The 14,280-nt window shown below is 32.8% G+C and overlaps 1 protein-coding gene across 1 annotated transcript in view; it reads left to right on the forward strand.

Moving 5' to 3' along the window:
- Positions 1-14,280, forward strand: part of LOC117322424 (ETS translocation variant 1-like) — an 81,563-nt gene that overhangs the window by 19,394 nt on the left and 47,889 nt on the right. The window contains exons 3-4 of the mRNA XM_033877339.1: positions 9,165-9,255; positions 12,131-12,178. Of these exons, the coding sequence (XP_033733230.1) occupies positions 9,165-9,255; positions 12,131-12,178 (139 nt within the window). The remainder of the gene's footprint in view (positions 1-9,164; positions 9,256-12,130; positions 12,179-14,280) is intronic.

Consider the following 14,280-nt stretch of genomic DNA (forward strand, 5'->3'; position numbering starts at 1 on the left):
CTACACGTGTCAATAATGGCTTAATTCAACAATATGGTTAATTTTAACACAATTTTGACAGGTATTATGCGCATGCGGCAGTTATTCGTATAGCGACACCTACCGGAATAACGTGAAATCAAAATGGCGTCACCCGAATCAGTAAATTTCGCCACAAATTCGCCAGAAACCAAAGCAAACAGAGCTACCTGGACTGTTATTGTCACACGAGTTTCCATTATAGTTTCGGTTATTTTACAAATATGGTCGTTATTTACAAAAAAAAACCCACAATAGACCAATATCTTCGTTACGAAATATGTGCCTTAGTTTGTAAAATAATTTTGTGTGTGCCATAGTAGTAAAATGCGTGTCTCGTAAAATATATCTACCCTCATTTCTGTCAGATATGGCTCCAAAATAAATGACATGTTACAAATCGATTATTCCCATTTTCTGTTAATAATATAAGCCCATAAACTTTCCGTTCTGCAATTGGTAACTCTCACTTGATAGCATCGGGTGACAGTTCCGTTATAGTTTAAGTTCAAATTACAATATCCGAGCTCATCCAAGGTGGAAAATATTAATATTTGTACGTCTTTCTACAGCAGAATACGGTAAACAATTACCTCGACTATCTATACATGATCTCGGATATCGCCGAGCTGTCAATCACCGAGGCAAAACTTGCACGACCATTACAACATAATGCACACGTGTTCGGTATACGGTGCTAGCGCGTGATACTGTAGAGTTTCAATCGTCGTTATTGTGACGTCATAAGATATGACGTCATAATCAGATTAATGTTACCAACACAATATTGGTTTAAATCAGAGACCATTCCAGGCCAATATGATATCTTCATGGTTTTCTTGTGTCTCAAATAACTCAGACCTTGCAAATTAATCATGTAAAAACTGTTTCGATAATACACAAAATGTAGTTTTATATTCAATACAAAACGGGGACTATCGAACGGAAGCATCAGATGGCAATAGGAACCAATGACACTCGGAATGCATCTGTTAATGGGCGTGCTCAAAGACCCCTGGAACACAGTTTGTTAGAGGTATTAGTTAGATAGTTACTGTGTTTATAAAATATTCGTTCAATATAACATGAGAGCGCCGATACGAATGGTCTCTTCCATTTCCTGTCTCTCCTAACCAATGAGAACCTCCCAAATTTTGACTCCATTTAGACCGGAAACTACAATAGCCGCATATTCAGTCAAAAAACGTCACCGTAAATTTATTATTATTTTTTTTTTTTAATTCTTGAATCAAATTTGTATTTGAATTGTTGTAGACCACAAAAATTATTCTGTAAACTTCACAAAAATTAAATATTTTTTAACATTTTGAAGTTTGGAATAAATGCCTGATCACGTTTTGTACCACACAACATGGCGGGAAATTCTGTACGATTTTTTTTTTCTATTGTTTAACGTCCTATCAACGACAGGACGGTCCGACACGACATTCAGGAGTACACATTAATCATATTGTATATTATCGCACTTAGGTTTTTTCTTTATGGTAGGTCCTATATAAGCCATTTTGAAATTACACATAAAAAGCTCGTTTGTACTCGCTTTAATTAGCCGAATGCGCTGTTTAACTACATCCTAAATATCAATAATCTGGTTTCGTTTCTGAAAAGAAGGTGCTTTCTTGAACTGAATATTGTATCAAATGAAACTAATTCAATATCATTTTGTCACACATATCCAATACATGTATTTCCGTAATGTTGGACTTTCGTCAAATTGTTGACGTCATCATCATCACAAAGTCCATGACATCAGTGAGCACTTTGACAGTTCAGAAGGATTTTTTGGGGAAAAAAAACATTTAATGTTTGATTTTGAGGTTTGGCTTATCATGCAATCGCAACTGATAAAATGTAGTAGTTGGGGCGGTTGGTTCAGCCGTTGTCAGTATGCTGTCATCAGGTATTATGTACTGCTGTCTGTTTTTGGCAGTATAGTTCAGTAGGATAGCACTATAAGGTCGACATCAGTTCCGCGCTATCACAAGAAAGCTTAACACATTCATCACACACGTGGAACTCGCACACAGGAATACGGCGATTAAACAATATAAAACAATGCCAAGCTAGAAAACAAACAATTTTAACAATAACAATTGATTTGGTTTATAAAACCTTTGAATAGCATCATCACGCGATGACGCCATAATGCAATATTATTTTATCAAATTCCAACTGATGTTTTCAAATTAGACTCTTTTGTCATTAAGATACGATGTTGTGTTTTATCATGTATAATGCTGTTATGAACGTCAACCCATATACGTATATATAGGTGTCAGATTTATTTTGTTAATGATTCCTTTTTGTATCCTTTATATGTTGTATATATATTGTTAAATGGATATTGATAGATAAAACACAGTTTAAACTAAATACGATTTTAGGATCGTTTCTGAACATATGCGCGTTAATAATCACCAGCAAATTCTTTTCTTCCTTATCTACTTTTTTTGTGAACGCTTCAGTTTTGATGGACATTTCGTTGGTAATCATCAATTGTCCCTGCTAGAGATGACGTCACAACAGAAACTCCTGACACGTGCAGATATACGGTATATCAGTTGACGTAGGCTGAGAATGTACAAATGCAATTTGGATCTAATTATAGACCGGTGTCTGGGACCCAGTCTTCGTCATCAGAAACTGTGTACATCATTACGGTCGTCTGCACAACCGGTTAAAGTGACGTCACTTATAATATCTTCGGTCCCTGCAAAATAGACCATGAGAGGGATTGGTCAGTTTGATTATGTTTTAGACTGAAATTTATCCTTGATTACCAATGTTGGTGACTTCTAACACAACATGGACAATGGTATATTGTATTCAGTAAAACTTATTGTAAAAACAATTTAAACAGAAACTTGATACATTGGGATGTCCATTTGGCAAATACGCTTTCTAGATCAAGTGAAATTTTCTAGCGTGAATAAATATCATCTTGTAATAAAATGATCGGGCAGTTTGAGAACTTTAATCATTTTGTCTGAAGTTATCTTCATTATAAAACAATACCTGCAGATATCTTTTTCATAATCAATCACTGATTTTATCTCATTTTAATGACATTTCAAATATATTATCAAATTCCCTCTGAATTCGGGTCGAATACCTTGACCATACTCTAGTCAAATACTCCTTCGAACTCGAATTGAGGTTTTATCTCGACTTATGTTTTGAATTTTCTAAGTTCGAGTTCGGTGGGTTTTGACGTTTCTGGTTTGTTAATTAGTTACAATTTACTGTCTGCACGAGTGTCCGCCTTTTGCCATCTTTCCTCTCCAGGTGTTCTTGTCCGTATCGATGAATTTATAATGACATTTGACCTCTTGTTCGCAGACCGCCGCCTTCTCCGTATATACAATTATCTATTAAGTTATTGATAAAGTTTTATAAAGTCGCGTGTTGTTATCGAAACAAAGAAGGACAGTTGAAAAGCAGAAATATTCCGACAGATTTTAGAGGAAAAAAACACGTACGGATCATTAATGATAAAGTACATGATGCGGGTCATTCGTTCAATATGGGAGGTCTCGGCGGGTGACTGCACGTGCACTGTTGAATTATGGGTAGAGGACGTATTTGACATGCGCCACCATTTCTGCAGGTCTGGCGCTACAGAATCGATTACAAATGTTAAACTGGCTGTAGTCCACTTTTATGTCTGAACTTTATCGATATTACATTAATTTTGGTCGGAAAAATGTTGTGATTTTATCGGGAGACTCGAAATAGATTTATGTTTATACAAAAGCTGGGTACACATGAAATTATATCGACCACTCACTTCCGGTAATTTACTTAATAATGACGTATATTGCTTGATGTTAATTGTTATTTAGGTGGTTTTAAAATATCGGTCAGAAATAGAATTAGAATCTTGATATTGAAATCGACTTTTTGTAAAAGCTTGTCCGTGTCTCTGTTTTCAAATATAATACCAACATAATAACGAAACAATAATTCTAAGTCGAAATTGATAAAACGAATACAAAATAGGAACAAATTAGGAACAAAATAGGAACAAGGAGAATAAGACCAGGTATCCCGGTAGAGTAAGTGTCTTTATGGACGACACTCGTCATACAAACGTTTTCAAAATGAGAACTATGGCGATGACAACGGCTTTTCAAAAAGCATCAAAATAAAATGATAATATAATACCAATATATATGTAGGTGTACTGTGTAAGATAACTCATTATCCGTGGTATGAACAATTCTTGTTTTATGAAATGAAAGAATAATCTTTAACCGAACATCACTTTCTGAAGACGATTCCTATATGCAAACGCTTAAGTTTTCGTCCGGAATATACATATAAGTATTTAGTGCAGAGGGACGTTTAATATTGTGTAGATATGGTTGTGATACAATATAGATTCTTCGTGATCTTTGGTTTTGTTCGTGTGTAATCAGGTACTGTATTTAACAATTCTGAACCCGTCCTTAAAGGGGCATTCCTTCGTTTGAATAAAGTTTATGTCGTCAAGGTTAAACTTACTGGGAAATATGTATTTTTCCAAATAGTAAAAGTTATAATCTTAACATTAATAAGGCAGTTTTACTCTCAAGAAAAACCTCAAAGTTCTTCGAGTACTAAGTCCTGAAATTTCTTAATTCGACCCGAACTTATTACTTATTACCACAAATACATACAGTATTTTTCTACAACACGCCTTTTCCCTGTATATTTCGGCGTTAATTTCATTAGTTGTAAGCACAAACACTCATATAATCATCGTTCGGACATAGATTTCATCAATAGAAATTGTGCATATTTCTAATGTCCGAACGAAGGAATGACCCTTTAAAGTCACTGGATTAACGGTATTCGATTGGAAAATTATGTCCAGTTTCCAGAGACTCCCAACCTGAATGGGTGAATTAAAAAAATATATCTTACACTGTTTTATTTACACTGTAAAAATCGTAATCAAGAATATATTGACGATTCGTTCCCGCCATTATCATCATACTGATAATAATTTTCTACCGATTTTCAACATACAAAAACCGCTTATTTCACGTAATTTAAGGTAAAAGAGAGTTTCGTACGTTTTTTAGTTACGCATTATATATTTATGCTGTGTCAATTGAAACATAAGATGCTTTTGTGACGTTAAACAATACAAAGCCATTTTCCTGAACACCAATTCTGGTAAAGATAAAAAAAACAATCCAAAATATTTGGAATTGTAATAAAAACGTGCATAACGTTTAGTCCAGATTAACTAAACCTCGTGTATTTACATAAGACGGAATTATCAAATTATTTCCTGTTTTTCAACCTCAATCTTAAAATATATAGACAACCAAAATTTCCCCGTTTGAAATACTTACAAAATACTTTTACTGATTCGTTTAGCTAATTCGGGTAAAGCCGGGACAGAATGGCTATCTATACAGTGTAATTGTTGTCAGCTAATCTCGGGCACGAGATCACGAGATCACAGGAGATACCCTGGTCCTTAAATAACCATAACTGTATGTAGATCTATAACGTTAAACAAAACCAAATATCGAGCTACCCAGTGCTAGATTTTTTCTGTCGCATGCGATTTGTCGGGTACCGATTCGAATTTTCGCGACATGGACATTTGGGCCCAAAATGTCGACGCATGTATTCAATTGTGTATTTGAAACACAAACCATAATACGCATGTTTTTTTTAGTCGAACGGAAGAATTAAGAAATAACAATGATGGTTCATATCGTTTTGATGCATTTGATACAATTATGTTGAAGATCGATTTTATCTCTGTCTCGGCTTCGCCTCAAACGAGACGTTGTTACATGATGTCAGCCGTCGACTGAGACGAATCGATCTCGAACACACACAGGTAAACACAACAGGAAGCTAATTTCTATAACTGACAAAAATGTAGTTTTAAAATATGTTATTGTAGATTTAATTCATGATGCTAACTAAGATTCTCAGAATATATATAACAATATACTATTTGGAATGTCTCTTCAATGGTTCTAGGTGTAGCGAAAGCGAAACGAATAAAGCACTAGAATATGTTTAATAATTGATAGCAAAATTAAATTATTAATTTTATACAAGTTTATTTAATTTCTATTGTTAAGAGGAGAGACGCATTATTGAAAAAAAAGCATTGACTTGTGATATAATGATATATCAAAAACATGATTTTGATTAAGACAGTTTTGGAATATGATTTCCAATTTGTCGAATGTTAAAAGCCGACATACAGTTCTAACGCATGTCTGAGAATAGTGTATAAAGCTAATTGTGTAATATGTAGATTTAAGCCCTTGAAGTATGATTACTCTAATTAAATCATGCATCAAAGCTGACATCATCTTAAAAACGAAATCTTAATCGTATTCCCATTACGGAAAGCATCTTATATTTATTACAGCAAGTCTTTAAATTGCAAAATGCTTCAGCTACACTAAAATATGAAACTGTTAGAGTTTAGCTTAGCATTTAATACTGATTTTAATTATTCACAAAATAAGATATTTTACGTAATATGTATAAATATAGTCCTGTTTTAACATACATTCATGACCAGATTTATAGGAATTTATAAACATTAGTTTACTAATACGTTAAATTTTTGTAACTTTTTTTTTTAAATCAGATATAATTATATAATTCATAAGTTTTATAATAGTTCTCGCTGTTAATTTCATTTTTAAAACAATACCTTGCAGCAATATTTGTGAACTTTCCTAAAACGATAAGACGGATTTGTAGTTGTACGAAGATATTCTTTGAATAATAATTAGAACAGATATGATGATGATGATGATGACGATGATGATGATGATGATGATGATGATGATGATGATGGTAGTTCAGAAATCATGATTTTTGGTAATTAAATAAAACGGGAAATAATTACCTCCTCTATATATAGCATTGTCCTTAACAATTAACATCGTCAGCTGACGTAAAACACGTTAAATGAATAAATAAAACAATTAGTTTGAAAAGAAAACCTGATAAATTTGACACTGATAACTTTATTATTCAAAATAAGCAAATTCAGTTGATTCACACATTGGTTTTTAGATATTGGTTTAAATTCAGTATCATTGCTATCATTTCGGTACAGATTTTATTTCCTATTGTATGTAAAAAAATGTTTATTTTGTATATATATAAATCAGTTAATCTCTCATTTTCATTAAAACACATTTCACTGAAAATCTTTCAAATTTATTTCATGATTACGATTTTATTTGACCCTCTCTAGACGTTAGATTATAAATAGCTTTAGAGGAATATGACAACACAATTCTCAGAAAATAACTGGAGCTAATCAACAACAAAGAGAAAACAACAATTAATTGTCTGTTTATATTCCATCGCTGACTTATATAATACATAATATGTATATCAATGTCAGTGATTCATTGAATGAATATCGATGTTTGGTGTCTACTATAAGCCTGTGTAGAGGAGGAACAATGACGGAAAAACTAAAATTTCGAATTTTTTTATTGTTTAAGCTAAAATATCTAATCTGTACGCAATGAATAGTATTGTTCTCTCGTATAATATCATTAACATCTCGAGCTTAATGTGATCGTGTGATTTTTACTTACCTTAAATCATAAAAGCAAAGAAGTAAGGTATACTTCCATTTAAAATCTAGCAAAGTACAGTGTACTCCCATGACAAGTCAGAATGAACTTGATACACCTAAACATCTTCACTTTATCACACACAGTTTTTATTAGTGATCCTTTAAAACACGACACTTTTCATATCTCCGCGACATCGTAAACGTGATATCTATCAAGGTATATGGTTAGAAATTTGACACTTTGATCCAATAATCAGTTGTTGCAAATATGAAGAAATTTTGAAGATTTGAAAAAAGGCGGTTCTTGAAACTGACCTATTTAAAATATGTATGTCTGCTGTTGTTATGAATTTGAAATTTTATACGAATTATCAAAATCTGTCAGATCAAAAATTTCTGATTTGAACCAAATTTTTGTTCTACATCCGATGGAAAATCCTAATGATGTATAGAGAGGGCGGAGCTAGTGATATTCCACATTTTGATTGACATCTCATTTCTTGGCATACGACTCGATTACGTCATGGAAAGTAGTCTACGTCATAGGGGGAGAGTATTACTCATTCCAAAAAAGTGTTCTTTGTCTTTTCCACCAAGAGATTTGTACAGAGAAAGAGCGCGCTTTTACCACTGAAGAATACGTATGTATAATTATATCTAAAATACAATGGAAGTTTATCGAACTTTTTAAAAAGTTTCCATTTTTCAAAGAATACTTTACCGTTTAAATATATAATGTCATTTTTATAACACTTTAATACATAGAAAAGGAATTCTAAAGGGATTGGTCGACAGTCATACTCTCATATTTTCCATAATTTTTTTTCTTTCATGCAAATCTCACAACTTTTTATTTCTTCGAATTCATCCAAAAATTCTACTTCGTGTTCATTTGCTGTCGGAATGTTGTTAAATTGTTTTTTTTAGTCAAACTTGAATTTGACATTTAAATCTTACCGAGACTTTAAAAACGAAAACAAAGACATGACTTATAGAAAGTATTGAAAACAATTCGTATTCTAAGTGAATTCATTCTGAAATAAAGAGTCGCATTACCTCTGTAATCATATGTACATATAATGATGTTCGGCAATATTGCAAACATATATATATATATATATATGTTCAACTACTTCTACCAGTTTACAGATTATACTTAATATTTATATATCTGTAAATTCTCGTCTCATGGAAAGCAATTCTGTATCAGAAAGTTTTATTTCGAATCTCAAAAACCGGATAAATTTAATGTTAGACTGTTTTATTTCAATTCGGAAGTAAGTTTAATTAAAAGAAAAAATATATATTGTGACTGAATTTGATTTCAGCACAGTTCTTGTCACAGTTCATATTCCTATGGTTGTCTCTCATACGGAAAATAAATTGTGACAAGTATATTCGTGCTTTAGTCAAGCGTAATTGATACCTAGATTCAGAAAATACGAAATGCACGTTCTCTCACAGACGCGCTTGAATAACTAAGTTTTTGGCGGGAAAACCCGATAGCGATAAATGATGATGTTATGGACATGTTTATCTCATTTTTGTTTTCTTTCCATAGCAAGAGGGACATCAGAAAATCGAACAACAAGATCATATACAAAGTGGAAAACTTAAAGTCAAAACCACGGAATTGGTCCAGGTCTCCGAAGGTCAGTAGCATTATTCACTAATTCTTCGGGAAACAAAATTGAGATTCATTGCAAGGAGTAACTCCCTTTTTGTCAAAGTGCTTCATCCCTGGATATGGCAGACACCATTGATGTATTGAAACTATTTCTATATCATTATTTGGAAAAGAAAAGTAAGTTGAATAAAGTTCTTAAGCTTTGAAGCATTCAAGGTAAATTATTAATGAGAACAGCTCAGTGCAATAATCAGTCTATTTCGGTTGTCCAGTGGTATATAACATCCCCGCCATATTTAAGAGATATAATTCCCCAGTAAGAAATAATATCTATAAAGAAATAGATGATTTTCTGCACACAGCCAAGATTGGCCGTTTCTCCTTGCTATATTTGTTCGGAATTAAAGACAAAATGTTTTGAAAGTTTTCCAAGAAAATATATTACAGCATTTCCCCAATTTATGCAGCCAGTGTTTGCTGTAAAATTGTAAAGAATAACAATATCTTAGACAAAGATATTAGTGTAGAAGAAATTCATATTTGAAATTATATATTAAAGGTATATTGCAAATAGCAAAATTAGCTCTGAAAAAAAATATTTGAAACTAATTATAGAATATTAATCTATTTTGATTACAATAGTACAAAATGTTCTGAAATATTATTTCATATAAGTTGTTGGTACATTCAACAGAAAGGCTATGAAATGAGCCTATTCTTCAGCTATACTGGTGTTAGTGATGTAGATAATATAATGTTCTATTTTCTGTGTTTTATAAAATCAAAGAATTGATAAACAACTAGATAATCATGTTTTTACTGTCTTGGTGTACAGGGGGAGGGGGAGAAGTTTGTGAAAATTAAAAGTTAAAGCTTTTTAAGACAATGTTTTATTTCATGGAATGGACATGTATATTTGTTTGACAGATATGACTAATATTTCTTATATTTGGGGTTAGCATTTCTCAAAAAGGACAGTTAATTTTGAAATTTCATTTTTCCCATTTAGTATTAAATTGATAATTTCAATAATATTGAGTTACTAATAACAAAAGCTAAGTTGAGCAAGTTGTCTGTATACTATACAATTAATGCTACTTCTGGGTGTGTTTTCTTCTTATATTTAGATGTACAGGGATATTTTAAATTTTACTACATTTTGTATTTAAAAAATACATATTCTCACTTTATACAAATCTCCATCAATTGCCCATTGAACTTGTTAAAGTAACAGATAATTGGTTTTGATTACATCTAAATTAAACATGTTAATATTGTAGCTGTGTGATATTTTTGTGTCTTCTAAGATTGAGCTGAAGGTTTCATTCAATAATTAACAGATGTTCAGGCAGATGATCTATGGGGAATCAACCCTCTCTACTTATCAAGGGGAGGAACTCTCCCTATTTCAGGGGAGGCAACTTAGCATATATTCAAGAAGGGGTTGTATATAATAATATTACTCTGTATTTTCTAATCTCATTGATAATGTACCATAAATGCTGGAGAATTTTGGTGTCAAATTTTTAAATCACTAAGTTATAGCTTAAATTACTGAGCTTGGAAAATCAAAAATTCAGATATTTAAAAAATACACTGTTTTCAGAGAGTTAAATTAATCTTTGTGGTGATTTAAGAATGGTTAAAAAAATTGATCAAAGGTCCAAGATTTTTATTGGAGCAATTCATTCTTTTTTTAGGAAAATTCTTATTTTCTCTCAATCGGACTAAAATCCTTCAGGTAGAGTAAGATGAAGTAAATATTGAGATTTGATCTTCTTTAAACATTTGTCTTTTAAACTACTTCATGTAGATAATTGACCAGAAAATGTTGAAAAAAAATTTTTATTTGAATTTTCATGTGTATGTGTGATGTTTTTCCAACAACTTCACATCTGATCCATATCATGCATCTTAAGATTAATTAATTTGATGTCAATTATAATCTTAGAAAGATTCCATTTTAACAATGCCTATCCCATACCCTACCATATCGAATGCCCCTTGTAAATAATTCCATGAAGCTTCAGTCAAACTTTTAACTAATCACTTCTAAAGGTTTAGCCTAAGACCAAGTTAAAACTCATATTATTTTCTATATTCAATTATTCATTGTCTAAATGGAAAATTAGTTAATAAAGGTAAAATCATATTGCATTAAAATTTGATTGACAGATAAATTTATTGAAAGCTTCTTCTTGTCTCTGGAGTAAATTTTAGATGCTGACAGCCTAATTAAATTTCACCTTATCCAACCCCTCGCAGAACAATCATGTATTATTCATCATCTTATTTTCGCTTTTTTTTGGGAGAGTGCAATCAATTTCTTCACGGAGAAAGCTGCAGATATATATATTGTAGATGTAGGATTTAAGCTCTGTATATCTAAAAACTATATGTCTAAGCTACAGAGCAAGTGATCAAATTCTGATGGAATCCTCCCTCCTCCTCTGCCCCGGGGTGACAATCTTGACAATATATATTCCGTCAGGAGGCCCCTACTGTGGGGCAAGGCCAGTCACTTACAGATCTATGGTAATGTTGTACATGCCTTGATGCATGTCTGGGGCTCTGTAACCGGTACTGCATAGCAAACACAAAAATCTCCGATTCTGCTTCAGGTCGATATTGGCCCACGTTACATAGGATAGAAAATCTTCCTTGTAAAACAAGAATATAAAAAAAAACATCAGTAACACCTATATTGAAAATCTGGTAAAAGACAACGATTTTATTTTATCAACATTATTTTCTATGATAAATAAAGAAAGATTGTTTTTCTCAAGAACCAAAAACGGATAGAAAGAATTTTAGGTAGATTTTTTGCTCAATATTTGATAAAAAATGTCTAATCATGTTTAATACAAAGGTTAATTTTGTTTCTTTCGTTCTTATTTCAGAGCTGTTCCAGGACTTAAGCCAGATGCAAGAGGCGTGGTTAGCGGAGGGTAAGTCATCCGATTAGTTATAAATAAACCTTTATCATTGAGAGAGTTTAAGATAAAGATAGATGATACTTAAGGCTTATTTATGGAACATATTTCTTGTATGACAATATGGAAATATTGAGTCACTTTTTACACATACCACAGATATGTTTATTTTTGTTACTCTGAAAATACCCAACCATACCTTCCTTATTCATGGAAAAGTTTGGAGGGGTTTAAAATCCTTTATTTAATAGTTTAGTAGATTTTGAATTTTTTCTGTTTTTCAATGTTTATAACATGTTTACTCCAGCAATGACCTGATCATAAATCTCTGAACAAGTGTTAATGATATTAATCTTTTTTTGGTCCTATCACCTGTAGACACTGCCGTCATATGACCTAAGCGATTGTGTGGTTCTATTGTCTGTAGACACCGTTGTCATATGACCTTAGCTGTGGTGTGACCCCATCATCTGTAGACACCGTTGTCATATGACCTTAGTTGTTGTGTGGCCCAATCATCTGTAGACACTGCTGTCATGTGACCTTAGCTGTGGTGTGACCCCATAATCTGTAGACACCGTCATCATATGACCTTAGTAGTCAGGCTGCATCATATACTGACACTGTCGTCATATGATTTTAATTGTTGTGTGGTCCCATTATCTGTAGACACCGTCGTCATATGACATAAGTAGTTCTGTGGCCCATTATCTGTAGATTCATGATGGTTTGTAGGTAGGTATCTTTTTCAGTGTTACATTACATCACAATACTTACATCATTTGAGAATGACATCATTGGGAAATCCCTTGTGAACTGTGTAGAGAATTGCACTGTTGGCTGGGAAAAAGTGATCAGGTATTAAAATGTGAATGCCACACTGCAGTACTAACAAGACAAACAGATGTTTGATATAGATTCATCAGAGGACAGTTTTGAAAATGTAGATTTCCAAAAGGCTCAGACGATCAATATTACAGTTTTATCAAATTTATCTTAATTTACAAACTACAAGAATAGCACTCTACAGAGTTAAATGGGAATTTTCCAGTCATTAAATTTGTTTAAAAAAAAAAAAAGACGAGAAGCAAAAAACCTTAATTGAAATTGAAGATAGTCTATGGTGAAAAAATTGCCGGGGAGTCTGAGCCTGCTATATAGGACAATGGAAGTGAGTGATACAGGGAGAATAATACCTCACAATAAACCTGCTCCACGAGGCATTTAGTCTTCATTATGGCACATCATGGGAGGTTAATTCTCGGAGACTGGGGTCCAGTGTTGAGGTCATCACTTTCTCTTAGAACTGTAGCGTGGGCAACTGGTTTGACCTGCACTTAGCCGGACGACGCATCGTTATAGAAGATAGGGTATGGTGCCCTGATAATCCCAGATAGCCATGTGAAAAATTGGATTTTTTTTTGTTTTTATGGAAGAAAATATTGGTCTGATATTCCATAGTTTCAGTACCGTATCTTACAGGACAAAAATGGAAAAAATGAAGAAAATAATCATTGTCTACAATCAGAAATAATAGCTCAAGATCCCTATTTATTTTGTCAGAACCAGGACCATTCATTAGCATAGGGTTGTTTAAAAACATCTGGGGAGTTAAATCGTGAAAACATATCCGTATACAACAAAGTTTATGGTATAGGCTATAGCTAAAATATCAGCCTGTTTTACTATAGGAAGAATTCACTGTTTCATGAACGTATGAAAGCCAACGATTTAAAATCGCTTTAATCTAAAATTTAAACTTAATGAACTTTTGAAAATGAATTTATTTTTTCATTATTGCGTATCGCTTCCATAGAAAGAAATCTCCAGTTGTCATCACTTTAAATTTGCCCTGTGTTCATGGCATGTCCACCCCTTTTTCATTATAGAACCGCCTTTTGTCATTTTCTCGGTGAATGCCACTCGGCTGATTCAGAGCTAATGACAGTGTCTAACTGACGCTGTAGCTTCAGCATGCCTCGTTTCACAGAATTGATGGTTGGTTGCCGGGGGAACAATTGTTGTGTAAATGTGACGACCACCAACAAATAGATCACAACCCTATTACTCAGGTTGATACAGAACCAGAATAGAGTGAACAAATGGTCAAGTGAGAG

This window comes from Pecten maximus, chromosome 2 (genome assembly GCF_902652985.1).
Source record: "Pecten maximus chromosome 2, xPecMax1.1, whole genome shotgun sequence".
NCBI classification, from domain to species: domain Eukaryota; kingdom Metazoa; phylum Mollusca; class Bivalvia; order Pectinida; family Pectinidae; genus Pecten; species Pecten maximus.